The sequence below is a fragment of the Dromiciops gliroides genome, chromosome 4, assembly GCF_019393635.1.
Source record: "Dromiciops gliroides isolate mDroGli1 chromosome 4, mDroGli1.pri, whole genome shotgun sequence".
Lineage (NCBI taxonomy): Eukaryota > Metazoa > Chordata > Mammalia > Microbiotheria > Microbiotheriidae > Dromiciops > Dromiciops gliroides.
Genome location: NC_057864.1, coordinates 438,834,764 through 438,861,735, shown reverse-complemented (window position 1 = coordinate 438,861,735; position 26,972 = coordinate 438,834,764). Strand labels below are relative to the sequence as shown.

Here is a 26,972-nt window from a genome sequence, read left to right as displayed (position 1 = left end):
CCCTGAGGACCCAGAGAACTTAATGGAAGAAGACAAGACTCTAAGGTTATAAAGGTCTCCACAGAAGGGTTACTTATTGGAGGGGGTCAAATTTTCCATAAGCTCTGATAAAAGTTATCTTGTTTCATTGTAATAAAGCTTTTTTCTTCTTTGAATTTTGGAAACTATCTTTGCTTTCATGGGGACTTGGTGACAATATTGTGAATAGTGCCATGCAGGTGAGTCCCCAGATCTTCTGGGTAGGGGCAATGATCCGAGGTGTGAGAAGTCCCTCGAAGTGTGTCTGGGTATTTTGGACATGTGAAAGCCCCTGACACAAGGATTACTGAACAAATCCAGAAAAATCTGAGATAGGATCATTTCTCGATAGTCACCTTCCTACCCTGGGGTCCATGGGAAGAGATACAGTATTGAAACAGAAGAAAACGGAAGGTAAAGGGGAGGAGAGGTGAGGCAAGGAGAGGAGAGCAGCTTTCACAGTCTTTAAAGACGATGACCTATTATTTGGGGGGAAGGTAAATAGAGACGTTGCCCCAAACACATTTATCCGTGGGTTTTTGGAGACATTTTGCTCCTCACTCATCACAATCTGGCAGAAGCCAACTTTGAAGACACATTTACAGACATCTAGCTAAGACCCCAGGACTTGAACCTGAATGAAATGACTGGCTCAGGATAAGAATGTCATTGCTAAGGGGGCAGCTAGGGTGGGCGCAGTGGATAAAGCACCGGCCCTGGATTCAGGAGGACCTGAATTCAAATCCGGCCTCAGACACTTGACACTAGCTGTGTGACCTTGGGCAAGTCACTTAACCCTCATTGTCCCGCACAAAAAGAGAAAAAAAAGAATGTCATTGTTAAAGAGAAGTGTTCCAGTCGCAATATTGAAGCTTCCTGTTGTGTCCAGAAGTTGCTATTATAGCTATCCCATGATGGGTGGAGGAGGAGAGGGAATTCAGAAGGGGTAGGACTGCTAGATGACCAGCCAAGAGACAGTATGATGTCTGGACTAATGTAACTGAAGCCTGGGAGAAGGGGGTGTTAAGAGGAGTGGAGGAAAATTTTCAGGTCCATGGTTGGCAACTGCCCCAAGCCACCTGTGCCCACTGCATTTAGCTTGGCAGAACACCAGTTCTTAGAGTGCAGCAGTTGGCAACTATAAATCATTAGCCTCAATCAAGTCAGAGTTAGATAAACAGACCTTGGTAGAGGCAAATTAAAAGAGAAAAAACATCGGCCCTCCCCATTTGCCCCTCCCCCTTCTCCATAAGATAGCATTTCCCTAGAGAGCTAAACTCCAGCAAAAACAGGACAAATTGGGGCAGCTAGGTGGCACAGTGGATAGAGCACCGGCCCTGGAGTCAGGAGTACCTGAGTTCAAATCCGGCCTCAGACACTTGACCACTTACTAGCTGTGTGACCCTGGGCAAGTCACTTAACCCCCATTGCTCACTAAAAAAAAAAAAAAAAAGAAATTAAAAAAAAAAACGAGAGAAAATTGTTCTTTCCACTTTCCCTACCTCCTCCACCCTCCAGCCCTGTGATCGCTATACGGCTGCTGACAGGAGTGTGCATGGGGGAAGACCCAGGGGGAGAACCCAGGCAATTGCCTCTGCCGGCACCGGCATGGTGCCACCTGTCTTCCTCCATCCCTCCCACTTTGTGGGTCAGTGGCAGCTGTGATGATGAAATCGAGGTGAAAGGGACGAGGATAACATAGCTTCTATTTCTATAGGATTTTACATCAATCATTGTTTTGAAGAAAGTACTTTGAAAACTTTAGTGCTCTATATTGGGGTTTTAATCTATTTGGTGTCATGGACCCCTTTGGTAGGCTGGAGAAGCCTATGGACCCCTTTTTAGAATCATGTTTTTAAATGTATAAAGCAAAATATGCAGGGTCATGAAGAAACCCAATTATATTTAAATGTAGTTATCAACATATTTTTTTTTAGAGTTCACTGATCCTAAATTAAGAACCTTGAAGTGACCTTAGGAGTTATTATTATTATTATTAAAAATACTTTCCTGACAAAAACCCCATGTAAGTAAGTAATATAGTTATTATTATCCCCATTAAAGAGATGATGAAACTGAGGCTCCCAGACAAGGTGAAATTCCTTGTCCATGGTCACACAGCTCCTAACTGTGAGAGTCAGGAGTCAAGTCTGGGTTTTCTGGGTCCAAGTGCAGCACTTTTCCTACCCCCACTACACTATACCACGCCAGGCGGTCTTTGTGTGGTATGGTACAGGTCTGAATCCTGGCTGGGATGCCTCCTGAACATCCTCGTCCGTCAAATGGGAGTGATAAGACTTGAACCACGATCTCTCAAGGCCGGTTGTGAAGGAGGAATGAATGAATTAAAAGGCATTTTATCAAGCACCTACCATGGGCAAGCATGTAGCGCTTTGTTCTGGGATACAAAGAGAAAAGTCATTCTCTGCTCTGACTGAGCTTAAGCTCTGATAAGGGCTCTCTTGTTTCATTTGTAATAAAGCTAATGGCACAGACAACACCTGTGGAAGGTTTCAAATGCAAGCTGGATGGAAAGGTCCCGAATCTTTAGGCGCTGCAGTAAGGCGGTTGGCAATTCCTCTTCATTAATGTCGCTTCCACTGACAAAATAATGTCTGTTTTTGATGTTGAACCACTGGGTTGTGACAAAGAGGGAAGACATTTCCTTTCTGGGACTTGGGTAGGTATGGCCTCTTTCCTGCAGGAGCAGTTATCAGGATGCATCTCCAAAGGGGATGCTTCTTGGGATGATAGCTGAGGACACTGGGCTGGGAGCAATGCTATTCCCAAGGCTCTTGGACTCAGGGTTCTGGTATGTCTCCACTGGAGTCTAAGAGAAGATAGAGATCAATAGGAAGACTGGAAGTAGGGATTTGACCTGCTGCCTCCTCCTGTCTCTCCTTCAAGAAAGCACTTACCCAGTCTTTTTTAAAATTTATTATTTAATTATTTTTTACCCAGTATGAAAGCACCATAAAACATGAATTATGATTATGCTGCTTCATGGCAATTTAATCAAAATTCAGCAAGTATATTTTATTTAAGTAGATTTTAATTTTGTTTAATATTTCCCAATTACATGTAAAATGTTTTCTAACATTCATTTAAAAAAATTCTGAGTTCCAAATTCTCTCTCTCCCTCCCTCCCATTCCTCCCCTCTCCTTAAGGATCATTTGATAGCAATTACACACATGAAGTCGTGTAAAACATATTTCCATATTAGCCATGTGGCAAAAGAAAAAGAAAAAAACAAGAAAATAAAGTTAAAAAAGTATACTTCAATTTTCAGCAAGCATTTTGAATTGTTATTTATTTAATTTATTTTAAATTTATTTTTTTAGCAAGCTTTTTTTTTTTAAGTGAGGCAATGGGGTTAAGTGACTTGCCGAGGGCCACACAGCTAGTAAGTGTTAAGTGTCTGAGGCCGGATATTGAACTCAGGTACTCCTGACTCCAGGGCTGGTGCTCTATCCACTGTGCCACCTAGCTGCCCCAGCAAGCATTTTTAAACATCTACTATGTACGTAGCTCTAGCTATAACTAGTCACTAGGATTGATTCAAAGACAAAAAAAAAAATCCCTGTCCCCAGGGTTTCCAATCTACTGAGGGATAAAACATTTAAACTGATAAATATAGACGCATGAATGTGAAGAAGGAGGTAGCACTAATAAATAAGTGACTTCACAGAGAAAGTTGCAACTGAGTTGAGCCTTAAAAGGCCTCATTAAAAATGTAAATAATAATAATGACAAATGATAATGGCTAACATTTGTCATTGTTTGAATGTTTGTCTGAATCTTTGTGATCGCTTTTGGGGTTTTTCTTGGCGAAGATACTTGACCTGGATTGCCATTTCCTTCTCTGGTTATTTTACAGATGGGGAAACTGAGGCAAATAAGGTTAAGTGACTTTTCCCAGCATCACACAGCTAGTAAGTGTATAGACTGGATTTTGAATCTGGTCCTCTTTCCTACCTGGGATTCTTTTTCTCTAATCTTTAGATGAAGGGAAAAATCTGACAGCTCTAAACAGCAGAATGAATCTTTCTAGGGCTCTAGAAGTGGTGATCTGCTTGTGACCACACCCTGATTTGCCTGTCCTCCATCGGGAGTCCCTGTCAGGAAATGATTTTGTTGACTTTTTCTCCCCTATGTAGAGAGTTTGTTCTCTTGATTTTGAGGTGAGGGGAGGAGGGCAGGGGTGACACTTGAGATAGGAGGAGGGTGTGCTGGCCTTGGAAGCCACTGGGACTGGGCAGCTGTGCTGCTCCCACAGTGATAAGAGGGATCTCCTTACTATATAAAGCTTTGTCAAGAGCTTGGGACCAAGTGACTGGTGTGTAGACAAAATGGGGAGGATGCTGCTCTGGGTCTGTGAGTCTTACTCAATGTCTTTACCTTCTCTTCCTCCCAGAGAAGTCATAGAATGATCCAGGGTGGGGTGGGATATTGACAGGGGTGGGGGGGGATGAGGGAAGCTCCACGCTGAACCAATACTCTCCCAGCTCAGAGGCATAGAAACATGAAGAAAGCACTTGGAACGTTATAATGGACGGTGGGCAGGGCTATGAATGGCTGACAAGCACCCTCAGTCCTTTCAATTCCTTAGGATTCTGCCTTGGTGATTTTTGGTCACCTGCCGCTGGTCTCCAGCAGGACCTTGGAGACCAGAAAAGGGTGGTGGGCAGCACTTGACCTGGGCCCGTCTGAGATGCTCTTACTGTATTTCAGGCTTGGCTCTTCTGATGCAAGTGCCACTGGCAAAGCTCATACCACTCCCTAATCCACACTCAACACAACCCAAACAATATCTGTTAATGCTGCGCTTGGGATACAACTCAACTTCAACACAACAGAACAAACCTTTATTAAGTGGCCTGCTAGATGCTAGGCACTGAGTGAAGTGATGGAGATACAAAGTCAAAAATAACATAGTCCCTATCCTCGAGAAACTTATATTGTACTTGGGGGAAACAACATGGTCACAGAGAAGTAACAATGAAATATAAGCAAAAGTAACACAGAGTGGTTTGGGAGAGGCAGAGAGCGATAACCACAGGGAGATCCAGAAAAGCCTCTTTTAGGAGGTAGCCTTTGAGGACCAAGGTGAGCAGGGAGAGTGCCTTCAGGCTCAGCCGATACCCTCTGTAAAGGCTCAGAGAGGGGAAGGAGTAGCAATAGGCTCATCTGAAGGGAAGGCGTGGAGCGCAACTTCCCCATCACTTGTCAGAGACCTTGCAAAGAGGTTGCCTCTGAAGGGAGCAGTTAGAGTAGGGTGAGCTCAGGTCTCGTCTAACTCAGAAATTCTACTTTTCCGTTTGTTGAATTTAAAAAGGAGAAACCCCAGAAAGTAGCAATGGCAAATCTGAATCACAATCACAGGTGTGGGATGGGGAGCTATGAGTAATCAACATGCCAAGAGCCACAGTGTAAAGGGCTTTCAATGCCAAACAAAGGAGTTTATCTTTTAACCTGGAGATAATAGGAAAGTGAAGGTGAAAAACTTCGCTGCTACTGCTTTGGGTGGGAGGGGGCGGGATTTCTTGGGGCTCTGACAGCTGCTTTATCCTCTCAGGTTCTAGGTTACAAGCTCGTCTGCTACTTTACCAACTGTTCCCAGTACAACCAGGACCAGCCCAAGTACTTTCCCAAGAATGTGGACCCATACTTGTGCACACACCTGGTTTATGCCTTTGCCACCATGAATGAGAACAAGATCGCTCCCTATGAGTGGAATGACATTGACGTCTTGTACCCACAGTTCCGAGCCCTGAAACAAAAGTCAGTAGCCGTGGGTGTGGGGAGGATTAGAAGGGCACAGTGGGTCGGGGGATGTCTGACTTTGGATCCCAATTGATTGTCATACTATGAGTCATTTAGTACTTATTAAGTGCCTGTTGTATGCCAGTAGCAGTTCTAGGCTCTGGGGATACTAAGAAAGGCCAAAAGACAGTCCCTGCCCTCAGGGAGCTTATTAACTTGGCTAGTGGGAGAGACAACATGCAAACAGCCATGTGCAAGCAAGGTATATGGAATAGACTGGAGATAGTCAACAGAGGGGATTGGGAAAGGCTTCTTGTAGAAGGTGGGAAGGAAGCTATGGAAGCTGGAGGTGGGGGCGCAGAGAAGCGTACTTGGTGAAAATGCCTGGAGTCAGGAGATAGAGTGTTGTGTGTGAGGAACCACAAGGAGGGCTGGTGTCACTGCATCACAGAGGATGTGGAGGGGAGTAAGGGGTAAGAAGATTGGAAAAGTGAAAAGGGACTAGATTGTAGAGGGCTTTAAAAACCAACAGAAGGGGTAGCTAGGTGGCGCAGTGGATAGAACACCAGCCCTGAAGTCAGGAGGACCTGAGTTCAAATCTTGACCTCAGACACTTGACACTTACTAGCTGTGTGACCTTAGGCAAATCACTTGATCCCAATTGCCTCACCAAAAAAACAAAAAAAAACAAAAAACAGAGCGGGGAAGCTAGGTAGCACAGTGGATTTGGGAGGACTTGAGTTCAAATCTTGCCTCAGAACACTTATTAGCTGTGTGACCCTGGGCAAGTCCACTTAACTCTGTTTGCCTCAGTTTCCTCATCTGTAAAATGAGCTGGAGAAGGAAATGGCAACCATGTCAATAATCTTTGCCAAGAAAACCCTAAAAGGGGTCACGGAGAGTTGGACAAGACTGAAATAACTGAATAGCACCAACAGCATGAAGTTTATTGAATGGGTTGTGGGGAGTTTGACGGGGTCAGATCTCTTTAGGAAGATACATTTTAAAGCAGAATGGAGGATCAAAGGGAGTGAGCAGAGACTTGAAGGCAGGGAAACCAACTAGCAGGCTATTTTACTAGTTCAGGTGTGAGGCGTCAAATCCTGCCCTGGGGTGCTAGCAGTGTCGGAGAGATGGGAATGGGTATGAAAGTAAGTACAAATTGACAGGACTTGGCAACTGACTGGATGTGGTTGTGTGTGTAGGAGGAAAGAAAGCAAGGAGTCAAAGATGACCCACTGGCTTGCAAGCCTGGGTGCCTGGGAGGAGGATGGTGGTACCCTCCACGGTAACAGGGAAGTTAGGAAGGGAGATGGTTTGAAGGGAATTCAGTCTGGGACAATGATGAGTTTAAGATATCGACATCCAGTTTGAATGTCCAATAGAGAGCTGTCAGACCGGAAGTCATCAAAGAGGTTAGAGCTGGATAAATCAATCCGAGAACCTCCTACGTAGAGATGATAGTTGAATCTATGGAGCCGGTGAGATCACCAAGTGAAATGATATAGAGGGGAACCCAGGACAGTCCCTTGGGGGACATCCAAGGTTAATGAGGGTGGCCATATGAAGATCCAGCAAAGGAAACTGGGAACAGTCAGACAGATGGAAGGAAAACCAGGTGAGAGCAATATCTTAGAAACCAGGAAAGAAGAGGGTGTTGAGGAGAAGAGGGTGACGGACAGTGTTGGAGGCTGCAGAGAGGTCAAGAACGATGGAGATTGAGAAAAGGGTATTGGATCTGATGACAAAGAGCTCATTAGAGAGACTCTCAGATGCAGGATCATTCAAAGGGGATTTTTTCCCTTAAAGACTACAGCAGGGCAGCTAGGTGTCGGGCGAAGTGCACCAGCCCTGGATTCAGGAGGACCTGAGTTCAAATGAGACCTCAGACACTGGAGGTAGCTGTGTGACCGTGGGCGAGTCACTTAACCCCAATTGCCTAACACCCCCCCCCCAAAAATGAATGGGGTTGGACCAGAGCTGTCAGTGGTATCAAACTCCAGTATAAATGGGGGCCACTAAACCATACATAAGGATCCTCGCAGGCTGTGTATTGACTTAGAAAACCACATATTAACATTATCTATGTTCTATTGTAGTTTTGTTTCGTATGATATTTGCTTTTTTCAGTCAGCACTCAGGGGCGTTATAGATTGTAACAAATTGTTTAACATCCTCTGTACCAGAAGACCTCTGAGGCTCCTTTCAACCTTAGTACCAATAATAATGATTCTAATATGTAAAAATCCAATGGAAAATTGTATGCAGGGACACTTGACATTGAAGATGACTGTGAGGACGCCTGAGTGTGAATGCTTCTGTTGCTGTCATCACAGCTAACACCTCTAATATAGACATCTCTCTTCCCTAGATTCACCACCATGGTCTCTCTGCTGCCAACCGCAAGACCTTCATCTGTTCAGGTCATTGATTTCCTCCGACTTCATGGGTTTGATGGGATTGACTTGGACTTTTGAATACCCCGGCTCCAGAGGCAGCCCTGCTGAGGACAAGCAGCGTTTCATCATCCTGATTAAGGTGGGGGATGGAGCCCGGGAATCCACTCATTTCTGTGTGCTGGGTTCTCCCGGGCACAAGCAGCCTCTCAGAATCCCTTCTCCTCTCTAGGAAATGTTAGATTTTTTGAAGAAGAGGCCGAAGAAACAGGACTCCCCAGGCTGCTCATAACAGCCGCTGTGTCCTCTGGGAAAGGCACTATTGATACAAGATTGCAGAGATTGGAAAGTGAGTGCAATGGGTCTCCTGGGGATCTTAACATCTTAGAAAGTTCTTGCCAAACTTTTTTGGGGAGTGGTAGATTGACTCTCAATTATGTGTAGGAGTGGAGGGCTCTGTCCCTTTAAAAATTTCTCTCTTGACGGGGGCAGGATGAAGAAGCTCTGGGGTTTGGTTGTTCTGGGACTGGTTAGTGTGGCACACCTTTTAGTTTCTATTGTGTTTGGGTGAGAAGAAGCTGGCTCCGAGACTCGGGGGACAGTAGTTCTTTAAAAAATTAAAAAAGCATTCAATCAATAAGCATTCATTTTCTCTTCCCCTAATCCTTATAACAAATATGCATAGTTTAATAAAACAAATTCCCACATTGACCACGTCCAAAATGTCTATCTCATTGTGTAACCTGAGTCTCTCACTTCTCTGCCAAGAGATGGGCAGTATGTTTCATTAACAATCTTCTGGAATTGTGTTTGGCCACTGAACCGATCAGTGTTCTCAGGTCTTTCAGAGTTGTCTGTCTTCACCATGTCATGGAAGTTCTTAAAAACATCTCTGATACACTCTTAGGAAATGAGTGTCTTAGACTTTTGCTATGGCATAGCATTGTCTAAGTCCACAATCTCTGACTTCTGCGGTCCTCAGGGAGTTTGCTTCTGGATACTAGTTTCAAAAAAAACTTGGGTGTGACAGACATCTCACTGCTGTGGGATGTTCTTCTCAATGCTTAAGAAAAAGCAGAGGCAGCCTCACCTTCATACCACTGTAGGCCACCAGTCATATTCCCAACAGACACAGGCCAATTGTTCTCACTGTTCCTTTTTTAATCTATCCTTCTGGGGACCACAGAACAGAAAACCTCTCCCTAGATGCCTATAGAAAGAGAAGACAAAATTTGGTGGTTGGGTAATAAAGGTTCAGCTTCCACTAAAGTGGGGCACAATTTGGCCCCACTCTATCTTTCCTTTTTTTCCTTTTCTTTCCTTTCCTTTTTTTTCTTTTCTTTTCTCTTCTTTCTTTCTTTCTTTCTTTCTTCTTTCTTTCTTTCTTTCTTTCTTCTTTCTTTCTTTCTTTCTTTCTTTCTTTTCCTTTCTCTTTCTTCCTTCCTTCCTTCCTTCCTTCCTTCCTTCCTTCCTCCTTCCCTTCCTTCCTTCCTTCCTTCCTTCCTTCCTTCCTTCCTTTCTTTTCTTTCTTTTTTTCATCAGGCAATGAAGGTTAAGGGACTTGCCCAGGGTCACACAGCTAGTAAATGTCAAGTGTCTGAGGTCTGATTTGAACTCAGGTACTCCTGAATTCAGGGCTGGTGGCTTTATCCACTGCGCCACCTAGATGTCCGCTCCCATCTATTTTTTTTTTGTTTTTTTTGTAGGGCAATGGGGGTTTAAGTGACTTGCCCAGGGTCACACAGCTAGTAAGTGTCAAGTGTCTGAGGCCGGATTTGAACTCAGGTACTCCTGAATCCAGGGCCGTGCTTAATCCACTTCACCACCTAGCCGCCCCTCCCATCTATTTTGCCAACAACTTTGGTCAGTATTCCCCCTCCCCAGCTCTGCAATCCAGCCAAACTGACCTTCTCTTTGTTCCTTATGCACACACAGTCCATCCCCTATCCTCCATACTTTCTTTATGGTCATCCCCCATTCACTCCTTACATTCAACTCATCTGGTTCCTTTCTCACGTTGAGATAACTCAGGTACCATCTTTACCTAAAACTTTTCTTGCTTGATGCAACTGCTAGTACCCTCTCTCTCTAACAATCTCCCTAGCTATTTAACTACTTTATGTGTGTGCATGTATGCATATGAATGTATTTATTAACATATATATGCATATGTATATATGTACACATATATACATATACATCTATATGCTGATTACATTTTTATGTGTACACATCTCCACTAGAATGTAAATTTATTGGGAATAAGGATTATTTCTTCTTGTACTTGACCCCCTGCTCCTAGCACTGTGCTTGGCACATAGTAGTCCCTTAATATTTGTTGATTCATTAAATGCTTCCTTCATCTCTTGGAAGTGACCGCCAGTCCTTAAAGGCCATGCTGGTAGAGCCTACTCCTTATGGTTTTACACCAATTGGAAGAGTTTGACTTTAGGCTTGGTGATCACAAGCTCTTTGAGAGCAGGAGATATTTTAGCTCTTTTTGCATCCCTGTTGCTTAGCATAGCACCCTGCTCATAGAAGGGACTTAATAAATGCTTGTTGACTTGGTGATGGTACGTATGTGGTCTGAGGCCAACCTTAGATAAGCTAGGTTAGGAATGGATCATGGCCTCTGACCAATTGGTTGGCCTCTAGGACATGGGTGGTTTTGGCCCTAATAACTCACTAAATCTGCTACTCTGACGTTTCCCACCTGAGTTTTTCATAAGATATAGAGATTTCCAAATCTGGCCTCAGACACTTAACACTTACTAGCTGTGTGACCCTAGGCAAATCACTTAACCCCAATTGCCTCACCAAAAATAAACAAACAAAAAACCCAAAGATATAGAGATTTTCTGGGCTTCCCATTTGATGAATATCTCTCACTTCAGGCTCCTGTACTTCATCAGTGTGAAGACCTATGACTTCCATGGTGGTTGGGACTCATGTACGGGACATAACAGCCCTCTGCATGTGGGATCCAAAGACCAAAGAGATAACGGCTATTTGAACTGTGTAAGAAAGCAGCATGAAGGGCAGCAGCACATCGTTGTAGCCAGAAGCTAGCCTTGGTGTCAAGAAGGCCTTGGTTCAAATCCTGTCTTTGACACACATTAGCCATGTCACTTAGTGCCCCCAGACAATTCTATAAAACATTGAGCCATGGAGAGTTGCTGAGATCAGTGAGATCTGAAACTTCCCAAGAGTTCCTTCTATCAATAAAATCACAGGTCTGTACCCCCTACCCCACAAATGGGCCATTAGTCACATGGGAGTTCTGCAGGTTGGAAGGTCTTTATACTTGGGGTCAGTCAATTAGAGCTAGCCATTTGGTCAATAGGAAATGTTTTGTTTTGCCTTCTGTAGGAATATGCCATGAAGTATTGGAAAGAAAATGGGGTTCCAGCTGAGAAACTTATCATGGGGTTCCCTACCTATGGAAGAACTTTCCGGCTCACCACTTCTGACACCTCTGTCTGTGCCCCAGTCTCTGGGCCAGGCTCATCTGGTCCTTATACACGTGAGGCCGGCTTCTGGGCTTATTATGAGGTAGTGCATTTAAATTTGCTCAAGCTTACAAATCCTCCATGTTCAGGCCACCATCTGAACTGCAATAACCCACCCATCTGGTCTCCGTACCTCTAGCCTCTTTCCCTCTCCAATCCAACCCTTATGAAGCTGCCAAAATGATCTTCCCAATGCTTAGGTGTGATCGAGCCACTCCCCTTCTCATAAATCTTTAGTGACTCTCTATTGCCTTTAAAATAAAACACAAACTAGTGTAGCAAATAAGTCCCACCATAATCTGGCTCTGACCTGTCTGTCCAGATTTATATCTTATCACACCCTGATTCACATACGTTTTATTCTTGTTCTCTCCCTCCCCCCCCCCCCGCCCCCACCTCTCTCGCATCTCTAATCAATGATGTAAACGCTGGATAGAAATAGGTGAGGATGATACCAAAGGCACAAATGAAGGTGTTACTCTTAGAAGGGCATGTTCATGCTCTAAAGCTAGCACTGATGGAGAGAAGGGGAAGATGGACAAAGAAACTTGGTTTATGAAGGATAGATGCTTGGGATTATTAGTTTTTAAAAGTGTATTATTTCTTCAAATACGACCTTAAACACTTGATACTTTCTAGTTGTGTGACCCTGGGCAAGTCACTTAACCCTCATTGCCGCACCAAAAAAAAAAAAGTGCATTATTTGGCCACTCCATTTCTTATTCAGGCAACAAGCATTTATTAAGCACTATGTATGCCAGGTACTGTGCTAGGCACCGAGGATAGTCCCTGCCCTCAGGAAACTTACTTTCTACCAGGGGAAGACAACATGTGCATAAATAGTCAAATATATATAAAAAATAAATGCAAGTTTTTTTTTTCATCTTGGGCGGGGAAGGGTACTAGCAGCTATAGGCATCAGAAATAGCTTCATCTGGGGGTTGCTACTGGTGCTGAGCCTTGAAATAAACAGGGGTTCTAAGAGGTCGGGAGGCTCATTACTGAATCCTCTTCTTCTGGCATGCAGTGATGGTGACCAGCTCCCTGTTACCCTCATTCCCCTCCCCCACATCTGCACATTTTTAAAAGATGCTACAACTTCCTGGATCGATGACCAGAAAGTCCCCTATGCCTACAAAGGCACCGAATGGGTCGGCTTCGACAATGTGGAGAGCTATGGGTACAAGGTAAGAACTGTAAGGCAAAGATGGATTCCTGCTTCCAAACCCTAGGAAAACAGGCTCTTTTCCAACACCCTCATTCCCCCTTAACACCTTAGTGAGCACCTGCTGTGCTTGGGACCATCAGGCTGTTACTATGCGAAGAAAGCAGAGCACACCAAGCCCATGATCCCCTTTCTCTTCAAGCCAAGCACAGGAGTGACATTTCAGTTCAATGTGATTACATTTGATAAACATTCATTAAATACCTAAAACATGCAAGACACTGTTCTAGGCACTGGACACACAAAGACAAAAATGAAACGCTTCTTGTACTCCAAAAGCTCATAGTCTTATGTCCTTAAAACTGGCTTTGTCTGAATTCCCACTTGATGTGGCTCTGGGTGGGACAAAGTTGGCCTGATATATCTGGCTTCCTTTACCATCACAGAATTGTAGTCAGGAAGAGAAATGTCCTCAGGACCTGAATGATGAGCTCAGCTATGAGTCAGTGGATAAGACTTAACAAACATACTGGGAGAATTTCCTATATTATTAAATCATTGGGGTACCCAGTGTAGAAAATATAGTCCCTTTCCCATATGTGGGTGTTCTCCCCCTAACATTCTCAGCTCATGCCAGGAGTTGCCTAAGTTTTTGATGAGGATAATTCAACTGAGGGAAAGAACCCCAGGGACTAATTGCTAAGGTTTTTCATTTTCTTTTCTCTACAGGTAGATTTTGTCAAGCAGAACAAATTTGGGGGTGCTATGGTTTGGCCCATTGACCTTGATGATTTCTCGGGGACTTCCTGCAATGAGGGCAAATATCCACTCATAAGTAAACTACGGTCTCTCCTGGGACTGTCAGTAGGTAAGTCAATGCTGGGTAACCCCACCCCAAGTGCCAGGGCAGGCTTGGGAGTATTAACAGCCAGAGGAGACAAGGCTACTGAGGACATCTCCTTAGAAATCGAATTCAGCAAGGGCTAAGTTCACCAAGCGAGAAGCTACTGGGGCAGGGAACCTTTCTTACCTAGGAGGATTTTGGCTGGGGCTCCGTTCTGAAGGTAGCTATAATCCAAGAACACAGAGATAGAGCTAGAAGCGACTCTGAAGGTCATCAGTTCTAACCCCCTCATTTTACAATTGAGGGAGCTCAAGCACAGAGAGATTACGAGATTTGCCCAAAGTTACACAGAGACTAAGGGGCAGCGTTGGGATTCAAACCCAGGGTTCTTGACTCCAAATCCAGTATTCTTCCCACTGCACTGATCCCTCCTTGCCAGAGGTGCCTGATTTATGGACCCGCAAATGAAAGGGTTCATTAGTTTATCAATACAGATTTGGGGCTGGGGAGCAGAGAAACCACCGCCTCTGTTGGGAAGAATGTGAAACTAAGAGATCTTATTTAAGAAGAGTTGAACTGTGTTCTTGGGGCCAGTCTGCTCCCGGGGCTACCGTGCATTATGATTTTATTGATCTTGTCACACCGCTTGGAAGCTGGCTGCACTCCCACCCTTGGCCATTTCATTAGGGTCATACCTTCTAGAACTGAGAGTAGGGGGTAACTCTTAAGAATCATCTGTTCTAGGAACCACCTTCAGGCTGATTAATGTATTATTATCTCCATTTTATATTTGAGGCAACTGAGTCCCCCAAAGGTTAAAGGGCTGGTCCAGAGGCGCACATCTGGTAAAAGGGCAGACAAGGGACCTCTTAGGACAGGGCACTTGCCACTGTACCATTATTTCATTGTTGCAAGCTGGTGTTCAGAAGGGATCTTGTGTGGTGCATGATGGGGAATGAATGTTTTCTCTGAGAGTTACTAGTTAGAAGCCTGCACCATACAGGATGAGATCTCTTTCATAGGAGTACGTTAGTGGGAATGAAGGGGAAAGCCGGCCTCAACCAATGTGAATGATATCGGATTGTTTGCAGAAGCTCTTCGTGTAACTGCCTACAAACATGGAAAGTCCCTTTCTCCCCCATCCGGCTTTTTTTTTTCATGTTTTCCTAGGTACTTCTTTGCCCCAGTGGTATCACCACCCCTGGGATATACCCACTTGGACTCCCCTTAGGTACTTCTTCCTTGTAACCTCTTACTAAGTATAGTCAGGGCCTGGAGGGAAAGCGTTAGCGGATGCTCAGTTTAACCACATCTGACCCTATCGCTGGCCTTTGTGGCGGCTTCCGTTTGGCATTTGCCAGCTCAGGAGCATCCTTCCCAGGCTCAGCTAGAGTCTGAATCTCAAGGCTATTCTCCCAGGGATGTGGATCCCGAAGAAGAAGGTCAGGATGGGTTCTGTTGGCTTTTGAACCGGTATGTAAATGCAGAGAGCAAAGGCCCCCTCCTGATGTGATTCACCCCCCTCGCTTCATTTCGTCTTGTAGAGTGTACACCAGCCAGTAAGAGCCTGAATGACCTGTTCCCAACACCTAGAAGTCAAGGCTTCTGCTCCAGCACTGAAGGAGGGCCTGGGGGTGATGGAGGCGACAATGGAAAAGTGTTGATGGAGGCAGTGATGGAGGAACAGGAGGAGATGGTGGCTTCTGTGCCGGGCAAGCAGATGGCACCTATGCTGATCCTGAAAACAACACCAAGTTCTACCAGTGCGCTGAAGGCAAGACCTTTCATTTCCAGTGTGCCCAGGGCCTGATCTTTAAGGAGAACTGCGTGTGCTGTGACTGGCCTTAAAACAAAGAGCAGGGGGCAGCTAGATGGCGCAGTGGTTAAAACGCTGGCCCTGGATTCAGGAGTACCTGAGTTCAAATCCGGCCTCAGATACTTGACACTTGCTAGCTGTGTGACCCTGGGCAAGTCACTTCACCTCCATTGCCTCGCAAAAAAACCAAAAAACAAACAACAACAACAACAACAACAACAAAAAAAAAAACCAAAGAGCAATACTCTGTTAAAAAGCCTTCTGGTTATGCCCCACCCCACCCCAAGCCCCACTCAGTGGCAAACTCCTTGAAGTCAGACTTGCTTTTTATTGATCCTTGAATTCCCCCCACAGAGGCTAGGGCTAGTACAGTGCCTGGCATCCCAGAAATATTCTCCCAAATACTCTTGTATCTGTGATCTAATCAGTCTGGTATCTTAGTCTATGTAGTGTCAACTCCCATCCCTATCTTCCCATGGTCACCACAGGGGCCCACCCAATGTCCATCCTCAGGGCCTTTCCCAACTTTTCCTAACATCATGGGGATACCAGTAGAATAAACATCAGTGGAATATTTTAACAAACTACCTAGCCAGTGCATCCGTCTAGTAACATTACTCTCTCTCTAGGGCAGGGAAACTTTAAGGGTGTTAGTTCAGCCTCGGCAGTGCCCACATTATGAGGAGGACTTACCGTTGTAACAGCTGGGAAAATGTCAACCTCTGAACTGGTGCAGAGACTGGTATTTTGTATTTAGTGAAGATTTTGAATAAACTGAGCACAGCATGGTGGTTTGCTGGCTTTCTGCTTTGTGGGTCCATAAGACCATCTTGAAGAAGAATTCTTTTATAAAAATGAGAACCATGGGATCTTCCCTTGGGAAAAGGGTCAGGAAAACTTACCCAGATCAAACTTGGATCTCGGAGCATAGACTATTGCTGTGTAGGGTGTTATATTTCCTTTTGATAACACTCTGTAGAGACCAGCCTAAGCTGTAAATCTGAGGCTGAATGTCCACGTCATGCTGCCCCTCCATGAACACACACACGCATGCATGCATGCATGCATGCGCACATCAAGCACACACAATCGGAAGAAAGGGGAGGCATTCTTACTTAAATGAGAATAATGTCAATGTCATTCCTGGCCAAGGTCATAGGCATCATAATGTCATTGGTCAATAGAGACCAAAATATGGTGGGCTTGTATGAGAAGAGAGGAAGGGACCTTGGGTGGTGCTGGACTATCTGGATGAGTCTTTTCATTCTTTCATTTAATTTGCTATCAGGAGCCTTTCCAACTGCATCCAGCTGCCGCTAATCCCACCGCTTTCTTGTCCAGCAGCAATAGAGTTTTCTCCCACTTCTAGTTCCCTCACATAACCATTCAGCTTTGAAAGGACAGTTTTTCAGAACCATTTCTTTTTTTTTTTTTTTCCAGAACCATTTCTAACCCAGGAACCTGTGGCTGTGAATACACTTAGGAGGAAAAAGCCAGTGGCTTTCCTCTAACCTCTGGTGGGTCCTCAAATCCTCCCCTGCTATAGCCACCCAAATGTAGGGTTATATATAACTTTTTAAAAAATAACTGAGAAGCCTAAATATGGTGATAGAGGATCTTAGCTTTTGTGAGCAAAACAGAACACAGACTGTGCATCCTGAAGGAACTATATACCATAGGTTAGAGAGCTGAAAGAGACTTCAGAGATCATCTAGTGCAACTTCTCAGTTTTATCCGTGAGGAAAGTAAGGTCCAGAGAAAGTGACTTGTCCAAGGTCAACAGGTAGTCAGCAGCAGAGATGGGATTTGAGACAAGATTCTCTTACTTCCTATCTGGTTTTCTTGTCACTAGACCACAGCTGCCTCCCTATGCAATGGGGGTTCGGGAAAGAGTTTGGCAAGCTCTACTTGTCCAAGGAGAGATTCCCCATGATTCTGGTGGCAGAAAAGCTCCAGTATTTGTTTAGCTTTATGTGGTTAATTGCCCTGAATGTGGCTCTTGAGAGCTCCTGGGTGCTGGTCTACAAAGTGCTCAGCTGCCTTGGGGTGTGGCCTTTGGACCGGACTAGTACTAAAAGATCCTCAAGGGGAAGGAGAGTGATTGGTTTTAGGGTCCTTGAGTCACTACTGGGGAGACAAAAACAAACAAACAAACAAACAAACAAACTAAAAACCAGCTATCCAGGTCTGTGCTACAATGACCTAGAGAGACTTAAAAAACCCAAGGAATCCTAATGAAACCCAAGAAATTGAATACAACCAGTACATTTCAACCCTGAGAAAGGAGTGAAGCACCTAGAGGGGGACTGGGCGTGGCTAAGATCTGCTTTGCACTTCCCAGGTGTACCCAGACCCTGGTCCCACCTCCTGGGGTAAGTGGGACAAAAAAAAGATGAGCTCTATAGTCATTCCCTAATATACTACTTGCTGACAAAATGGAGTGTGGGGAACTGCTATGGTACAGAACAGGGCTTCTTAAACTTTTTCTACTCTTTTTGCCTAAGAAAATTTTACATGACCCCAGGGTACATAGGTATATAAAATAGTTTTAACTGCTTTTTGCTTTTTTACTGTTGCCAAACTTTTCGAGACCCCCTCCCCCACATTCAGTTACGAGACCCTGTATGACTGACAGTCTAAGAGGCTTTGGTACACAGAACCGGAATTCAAATCTGGGTTTTGTCACTGACTACCCAGGTGACCACAAGCAAGTCATTTACCCTTGTTTTTTCTCACCTGTAAAATGAGAGGGTTAGACTAATGACCCTTTCAACTCTAACTCTAGGATGCCGTTGACCTCAAATGGGTTGGGGAGCTGAGGGTGGCTGTTTGTTTGTGCACCCTCCAAATAAAGCCATCCCAGGGATCTTGCAGAAGGGATCACCAGTATATGTGAACATATACAACAAAACAGGCACATGAAGACAGCAAGCTCTGAGTTTTTAAGGAATACTATTTTGCAACTTAGAATGAACCACTCCCTGCCTAGGGCTCAACCCTGGCAGACAAGAGGGTAACAGGAGTACCTTGCCTCATGGCGTCAAGACTTAGGTGGGGTCAGGGGAATGAACAGGACATCAGAAAGATCTCTCAGCTGTAATACAGGCTTAGGTAGGCCACTCGGTTCCGATGTATCCTGAATTCTTTGTCTGTTATCAGCTGTAATGAAAATGATGCTGGTGAGTATCACATATTCAAAGTAACATTTCGCTTTCCTGTGGTCCAGGGAGACTATGTCCTCTGTCCTTAGTTCTTACAGCTACTTGCTGGGGAATAGCTAATCACTCAAATGAAAAATTACTAAACAATTTTACATTTACATGGGCCACAATAATATTTCTCTCCCTCTGAATTTCCTCAGCACTTAGGGATAGAGACTATACCAAATGACAGTCATTTATATGTTGTCTTAGAATTATTCTCTAATTACCTGATATTTGTACCCCGATCATAAGTTCACAGATTTTTGTGTGTGTATTTGGAGATCATCTAACTCACTTGACATATTCTTCCAGCAACTGGACTCTAAACTCCTTGTGGGTAGGCAAGTATTACACCTAATCTGGCATGGTGATGCTCACACTTTAAAAAAGTCCATTTTAATAATGCACGTCTCTCTAATTCGTACCTCAGTTTTTAGGGTCCTTTTCTTTAGGACTGGCACTTGAGCCCAATCTGGAGACCCAAATTTCATTGGCCAAGTGACTTTCCGGGAAAGCAGAGTCTCTGGATTGTAGGTTCCAGGGCTGGGGAGACAAATTCAGACCAAGTCTAATATTTTTGTTATCACCTATGAGAACCCATGCCTTATTGCAGAACTCCCAGGACTCTGACTACTTGGGAAAGCTTGACTGAGTAATTTCCTGTTTGGGTGGGAATGAGGGATCTTTAGCTCGATGTTTCACTGAATGCTAGGATTTAAGATGCTCTGACTTGACTTTTCGTAGTACCAGGGTCCCCAGCACAAAACATTTCTGTAACTATTCTGTACTAAGAGTTAGTTGGGGTGCCACAAGATTGGAAATTTTATGGCTAATAGCAGGTATCCAAGATGAAATTAGGCAGTTCTGCTGGGAAATCTACCATGATGCAACAGAGATTCTTTTCTTTTCTTTGTTTTCTTTTTGGTGGGGCAATGAGGGTTAAGCGACTTGCCCAGGGTCACACAGCTAAGTTAAGTGTCAAGTGTTTGAGGCTGGATTTGAACTCAGGTCCTCCTGAATCCAGGGCCGGTGCTTTATCCACTGCTGCGCCACCTAGCTGTCCCCATGCAACAGAGATTCTTAACCTGGTTCTTAAACTTGGTGTTTTTTAAAAAAATATTTCAATAACTATTTCCAAATAATTTTTTCTTGTAATGCATTCTATTTTATAAATTTGAGAACATAATTCTAAGAAGGGTTCCAGAGGCTTTAACCAGCTTGCCAAAGGGATCCATGACATAAAAAAGTTTAAGAACTGCTGGGTTTTGAAATCCACTAATGATTAACAATAGCAATAATTCCTTGAGGAACAGGTCTTAAGAATATCCAAAGGGGCAGCTAGGTGGTGCAGTGGATAGAGCACTGGCCCTGGATTCAGGAGTACCTGAGTTCAAATCCGGCCTCAGACCCTTGACACTTTCTAGCTGTGTGACCCTGGGCAAGTCACTTAACCCCAATTGTCTCACAAAAAAAAAAAGAATATCCAAGCTAGCTCTCTCCCATAGAATTATGGGTGCAGTCGGTCATACTTTTTCCATCTCTCATTCCTTGTTAGGCATGTGTAGGTATTCTAGAGAGGGTAATATTTCATGTTTTCTCTCGGAGGATTTAAATATAGGATGAAGGGCTAACTCTGACATAGTTTGACTATCCCTAGCTAGGCTACTTTCCTTAACTGTGGTATGAAAGAAAATTAAAAATTAAAAAATTTGACATACCCAGGGAAATATGATGAGTCTGTGGGTCTCTCATCAAATCGAGATGAGACGGAGTTAAATGGAGCATAAGGAGGAAGAGCACATTGTGACTTAATTTTCTGTAAGTCGTATGAAATTGGACTGGGCATCATCTCCTGTTTACAAGAAAACATAGTCAATGAATAGATTTTACATATACAAAGATGGGCTATGCAGGTTTTCAGTGGCGGTGGTGGTTTGTGGTAGGGTGGGGGAGTTGGTGTAGATCTGGAGGGCAGTCAACCCCAATCTAAATCTGAATCAGCTCTAGAGTACCAAGAGTAGGATTGGGAGAACTTGGGAAAACACAATCTGGGTGTCAAAAAGCTTAGGAAGAAGTTCCTACAAAGAAAAAGCTAAAGAGGTGAGCCCATGGAGACAGATGTAGTTGGAGTTACAAGACAAGAATTCAAGTTCATGTTCTGTTCTTTTTTAGCTGTGTGACCTTGGACAAGTCATATCAGTTCTCTGAGTCTTGGTTATCTGTGGAGTTTCTTCTTCTTCTTCTTCTTCTTCTTCTTCTTCTTCTTCTCCTCCTCCTCCTCCTCCTTCTTTTTCTCCTCCTCCTCCTCTTCCTCCTTTTTTATCTTTGCAATACTTGTATTACCTACCTCACAACAAATATCAACTACTCACAGACTTCTGAGGCTCTTTTGAGATAACATATGTAAAATGCTTTGAAAACCTTAAAATTCTACATAATTATTGTTGTTCAGTCAATTCTGATTGTTTCTGATCCCACTTGGGGTCTTTTTGGCAAAGCTATTCAAGTGATTCTCCATTTCCTTCTCCAGCTCATTTTACAGATTCGGAAACAGACAAAGAGGGTTAAATGACTTTCCCAGACTTACATAGCTAGTAACTATCTGAAGCTAGATTTGAACTCAGGATGTGCAAACTTCGATGAGTCCCCCTGACTCCAGGCCGGCACTATCCACTGTGCCACCTAGATGTCCTATCTGTTATAAGGGCAGGTTGTATTGGTGGAAGGCAGAGGTGAGGGTCATTGGGAAGTGACAATAATATAAACAAAAGAACATTAATCAAATCTTAAGAAAAAGAAAGAATGCTAGAGTCAGAGTGCTGATTTTGAGTCCTGGCTCTGATGCTCACTAGCTCTGTGACCCTTGGGGAATCACTAAATCTCTCTATGTTTCAATTTCCTCATATTAAGATGGAGACAATAATATCTGCACTACCTACTTCACAGGGGTGTGTGAATCACTTGGTGACTCTGAAAGTCCTATAGAAAGAGGAGCTATTTTTCAGTGATTACTGATTTTTTTTTTTTGGTGAGGCAATGGGATTAAGTGACTTGCCTAGGGTCACACAGCTAGTACGCCTTACGTGTCTGAGGTCAAATTTGAACTCAAGTCCTCCTGAATCCAGGGCCAGTGCTTTATCCACTGCGCCACCTAGCTGCCCCAAGAGGAGCTATTTTTACTGTCATTATTTTGCCATCACAAGGACATAGATTCAGCTGTCTCATGATCAAATACCTTGTCCTCTCTCCCTGAAAACACAGTTCCACGGAAGAGTTTGAGGCAGCCTCTGCCTTTTCTTTTCTCCCATCTTTCTCGCTCATGTACATATATGTAGTCAAACCAAGTCGAGGCACTAAGCAGTGCCAGGCACTTTGCTAAGTACTAGGGAGACAACGAGCCCCATCTCTTAAGGATTCATGGAGGATCTTTAAATCAAAGTATATGAAATTGTTACTAACCTTATGATCTGCTTTAAATCGCTGGCTCGTTCTGGATCCGATGATATATCCCTTATTACTCATAGGGACCTTACTGAGGTTGTACGCCAGACTATTCTTCTATAAGTTTATACATGTAAAAAGACAATGTCAGGAAGCAGCCCCATCAAGCTGCTTTCCCCAGCATCAGTGAATGTGGGATCTTCTTTCATTCGGAAGTACCTGTGTCAAAGAGATCTTCCTTTCTCCCCCATCCACTCCCATCCTCATCTCCGCACACCAATGTGGAGTCATAGAAAAGCAGCTGGATTTGGAATTTATTGATGAGGGTTGGACTCAATGACTTCCAAGGTCCTCTCCAGCTCTTAATTTATGACTCTAACTTGTCCAAGAATACTTATATACATGACACAAATCAATTTAGAAGAATTTTCAGAAGTTATTGAGGTACAAAGATACCGTTCAGGCAACAAAATAGCTCATTCTCATTCCCTGGTCCCCCCCAAACCTTTAGCATTTTAGAACCCTTCCCCGGGAGTTTTTCTGGTGAAAGCTGGTCCAGTCTGCTACAAGAAAGCTACCTAATTGCCTGTATTGAGGGGAATTCAGAAGATTAGATGCCTGAGAAGGCACCAGGTTTGTCCCAAAGGTCTGTGGGGGAAAGGCTTGGCTTTTTGGCTTTTCTAGAGGCTTTGGGGGTAGGGAGTGAAGGGGGTCAGGGCTACAAGAGGGAGGAAGCAATGGAATGACTGGTTTGGGGCCAGAGGTATGGAGATTCAGCATGCCATTATATTGGAGGGAGAAGGGGGCAGGTGCTCAGCCCTCAATGTCACTGAGAAGGAGGAAGTTCAGCACATAGCATTATTTGGGTAGTAGGTGTGTTTTAGAAAACACTCTCAAAGGAGTGGTAACACATCCTATAACTGGATATTGCGAGCAGGAGCAGTGAAGGAGCTTTAGCACACAGGATTCATGAAGGGGAGTGGAAAGATAGGGAATTGAATAGGAGGGCTGGGATCAGCACACAGTATCAGTGAAGAGGTAGGGGAGTTTCGCCTCAGGATTAATGTTGGGATTGGGGGGGAGGGTCAGTAAACAATATCGTTGCAAGGAGGAGGGGATTCCTTAAACAAATCACTGGTGGGACATTCGATTGGTCAGGAGCAGGTATGGGGCAGTTATTCTGTCACACACTGGATCCTAGAGAGATGAGAAATGAGGACCACTAAACCAAAGACGGCAAGATGAGCGATTGGGATACTCACATCGTCGTGGAGATAACATCCAGGTCCTATGTGAGGTGCCCCCGTAAGGGGCACATTTTTATTACCTAGTCTGTTTGGAGGATGGTAGACGGGGAAGATTTTCCTTGCTTGGCATGATCCAAAACAGTATTTCAGCTGCGCTTCTGAAGGTCAAGAAAGAGCAGAAATGCCAAATGTAGAGTGTGTATGTCCCCGAGGGAGGGACCAAGAGGGTAGCTCGGTGTGCGTGAGGATTTGGGGGGAGGGAAGGGGAGGAATAATGGGCGGGGGGCATCGTTAGTGGTACCCTCCATATGACAGTACCATGGTAAGCCAACATTCGAACGTTCCCTTCGTCCCTTCTTGGATTTCTGAACCCCAACCCCAACCCCACCACTACCCAGTCCAAAATCTGGTCGGAGACACCCGCACTGACCTGAGAGCTCCCATTCCCAGTTCATGTCGCTAGCTATGTGTACAGTGGGTTGTCAGGGCAACAGAAGCGGAGGGCGGCGAGGGCGGAGAGCGCTGAGACCGCCTGCTTAGATTGCGTGGGAGTCCAGGTACTGCCGGGGAGGTAGGCCGGCTCAAGCAGCCCAGAGATAAACAGAAGTGTGGAGATTACTCCCCAACCGGATTGAGTTGAAGTTCTTTTGCCTTCTCTCCCCTAGTCGTAGGGATAATAATTGTCCTTGTTAAATTCAGCTCCGTTGCTGAAAGTAACCAGACAAGGTTTGCAAAAAGGAGGAGGGGCAGCTAGGTGGCGCAGTGGATAGAGCACTGGCCCTGGAGTCAGGAGTACCTGAGTTCAAATCCGGCTTCAGACACTTAATACTTACTAGCTGTGTGACCCTGGGCAAGTCACTTAACCCCAATTGCCTCACTAAAAAAAACCAAAACCAAAACAAAACCAAGCAAAAAGGAGGATGCGATTCTTTTTAGTTTGCTTGTTTTTGAATTTAAACTGGAAACTCCCCCCCCCCCCCCCCGGGCAATGAGGATTAAGTGACTTGCCCAGGGTCACACAGCTAGTGTCAAGTGTCTGAGTTCATATTTGAACTCAGGTCCTCCTGAATCCAGGGCTGGTGCTTTATCCATTGCGCCACCTAGCTGCCCCTAAACTCGAAACTCTTAACGGACTTTGTGTGCTTTCAGTGTGTCTTTTTTTTCCCCTCCCCCCCCCTTCCTAATACTTTTACTAGGGGGGAAAGGAAGCTCATTTAATTTCCTTCTTCCTAGAATCATCACTCATTCAGCTTCTGTAACTCAATGAGATTAGCTTCCCCCAGTGCCTGCGAAAGGGAACTTCGGTGCTCTCTACAAGAGGAGGAGGCAAGGTGGGGCAGGGTCCCTTGCGGAATGAGAGAGCATAGCAGAGTCCCCCAGTTTCCTGTACAGTCTTTTCTTTCCCTTCTGCTGTGTATGTGGAAATACCCATTTTATTCGGAATTTAGTAAGATCAAAATAATAACATATGATTTTTTTTTTTTTAGTGAGGCAATTGGGTTTAAGTGACTTGCCCAGGGTCATACAGCTAGTAAGTGTTAAGTGTCTGAGGCCGAATTTGAACTCAGGTACTCCTGACTCCAGGGCCGGTGCTCTATCCACTGCAGCTGCCCCCACATATAATTATTTTAATGAAGGAAAACAAAAGAAAGATCAAAGACATTCAGGGAAACCCTCTTCGTCTTGGATTCTCTTCTGTATCTCCTTCATCACCATGGTGAATGCCTTTGGCAAGTATATACCTCTCAGTCTGATTCGTTGCCTGTGGTTTATCATCAGACAGTCATTCAGTAGGATTATTTGTGTTACACTTTGGGAAAAATCTTTAGTGATTTCAATATGTAGTTGGGAGACAACTTGTTGGAAAAAGAATCCACAAAGGTATTGCTCTAATAAATCAAGTCTTTAACCACTCCCCCCCCTTTTTTCTGGACACAATTATTTCTTGTTTTTTCTGTGACCAGTTTTCCTCAATTTCCTGCTGGTTCATCATCATCATGTCAAGTAACCTAACTGTGGCTGCTCCCTAAAATGCTATCCTAGGCTCTTTTCTCCTTCTAGACCCTCTCTCTGTTAACTCATCACTTCTTTTGGAGTTAGGTACCATTTCCTAAGTAAATAACTCTGGGATCTGTGTGTCCAGCTCCCATTTCTCTTTTGAGTTTCAGTCTTTCATCACCAATTGCCTATTTGACATTTCAAATTGGATGTCCTGGAGATGTCTTAGATGCATGTCTAAAACTAAACTCATTATCTTTTCCCCTAAACGCATTCTCCCTTCCTGGGGTGGCTAGTGGAAAGAGAGCTAGGCCTGGAGTCAGGAGGACTTAAGTTAAAATGCAGCCTCAGACACTTACTAGGTGTGTGACCCTGGGCAAGTCACTTAACCCTGTTTGCCTCAGTTTCCTCATCTATCAAATTAACCAGAAAAGGAAATGGTAAACCACTCTAGTATCTTTTCAAAAAACCCAAACACCCCAAAACAACAAAACAAACAAAACCCCAAATGAGGTGATGAAGAGATGGAAACTACTGAATACTTCCAAACTTTCCCATTGCTATTGAAAGCATCACCATCATTCCCGTCTTCTCAGCGTTATCCTTCACTCTTCATTCACTCTCACCCCACATGAAACATCAGTTGCCAAATCTTGCTGCCTACTTCCACATCTCTTGAATCTGACCCTTCTTTCCATTCTTACAGCCTACTTACTACCTTAGTTCAGGCCCTTGTCACCTCTCCCCTAGATTATGAATTAATTACTAATTACTGATCCTAACTGATCTCTCTGTTTCAAGTCTCTTATTCCTCCTATCCACCCATCCTGTAGTTTCCTTAAACACAGATCTGACCCCATGGCTCTCCATCAAGTCCTCTCTCTTCCTGTTGCTTCCAGAATAAAATACAAACTTTTCTGTTTCTCTTTGAAAGCCCTACACAATCTGACTACAACCTCTCTTTCCAACCTCACTGGACAGTATTCTCCTCCTGCACTCTGTGGTCCTACCAAGCCAGCCCTGTTCCTCACACGTTATCCTTCATCTCCTCTTTTCATACTTTTGCACTAGCTGCCCCTACACCTGGCATCCACTCCCTCCTCACCTCTACCTCATAGAGTCCCTCTCTTCCATTATGACACACCTGAAGAACTGTCTTCTTGGTGAAGCCTTTTACGAGCCTCTACAACTGTTATTGTCTTCCCTCCCAAACTACTGTGTACTTAGCTACTTTGGCCTATCTTTTTATTCACGTTATATTTGTATTATAATGATAATAACGGAAATAATTTTTGTTGTTGTTTAGTCATTTTCAGTCATGCCTGACTTTATGACCCCTTTTGGGGTTTTCTTGATAAAGATACTGGACTGTTTTATCATCACCTTATCTAGTTCATTTTACAGATGAGGAAACTGAGGAAAACAGGGTTAAGTGACTTGCCCAGGGTCACACAGCTAGTAAATGTCTGAGGCTAAATTTGAATTCAGGTCTTCCTAACTCTAGTCCCGGTACTCTATCAGCTGTGCCACCTAGCTGCCCAAATAATAACAGTAGCTAGTATTTAGGGGAT

General features: G+C 44.3%; 2 protein-coding genes across 2 annotated transcripts; one reads left to right on the top strand and one right to left on the bottom strand.

Moving 5' to 3' along the window:
- Positions 1–212: 212 nt before the first annotated feature.
- On the top strand, positions 213–16,298 carry LOC122755213 (acidic mammalian chitinase-like). The gene is given in 13 exon segments (XM_044003538.1): positions 213–218; positions 5,595–5,839; positions 8,154–8,253; positions 8,255–8,320; positions 8,411–8,420; positions 8,423–8,500; positions 8,503–8,527; positions 11,073–11,196; positions 11,548–11,730; positions 12,758–12,874; positions 13,582–13,720; positions 15,241–15,351; positions 15,354–16,298. Coding segments are annotated over 13 exon segments (1,395 nt in total). The 3' UTR covers positions 15,545–16,298.
- A 2,149-nt stretch (positions 16,299–18,447) lies between these two features.
- Positions 18,448–23,860, bottom strand: PIFO (primary cilia formation). The gene is made up of 6 exons (XM_043963332.1): positions 23,834–23,860; positions 23,419–23,561; positions 22,175–22,273; positions 20,434–20,567; positions 19,141–19,258; positions 18,448–18,671 (listed from the first exon to the last, which is right to left on the bottom strand). The coding sequence occupies exons 1-6, from the start codon at positions 23,856–23,858 to the stop codon at positions 18,603–18,605; spliced, it is 588 nt and encodes a 195-aa protein (XP_043819267.1). The 5' UTR covers positions 23,859–23,860; the 3' UTR covers positions 18,448–18,602.
- Positions 23,861–26,972: the final 3,112 nt, after the last annotated feature.

Excerpts from the sequence above, each read along its gene's own strand:
- PIFO (XM_043963332.1), bottom strand. The coding sequence starts at position 23,858 with ATGAACTGGGAATGGGAGCTCTCAG. Across the intron at positions 19,259-20,433 it reads GACTCATCATATTTCCCTGG|CCCTGGAACCTACAATCCAG; the intron begins GTATGTCAAATT and ends TTGTCTCCCCAG. Across the intron at positions 18,672-19,140 it reads AAAGGACCCTAAAAACTGAG|CTGATAACAGACAAAGAATT; the intron begins GTACGAATTAGA and ends TTTTCATTACAG.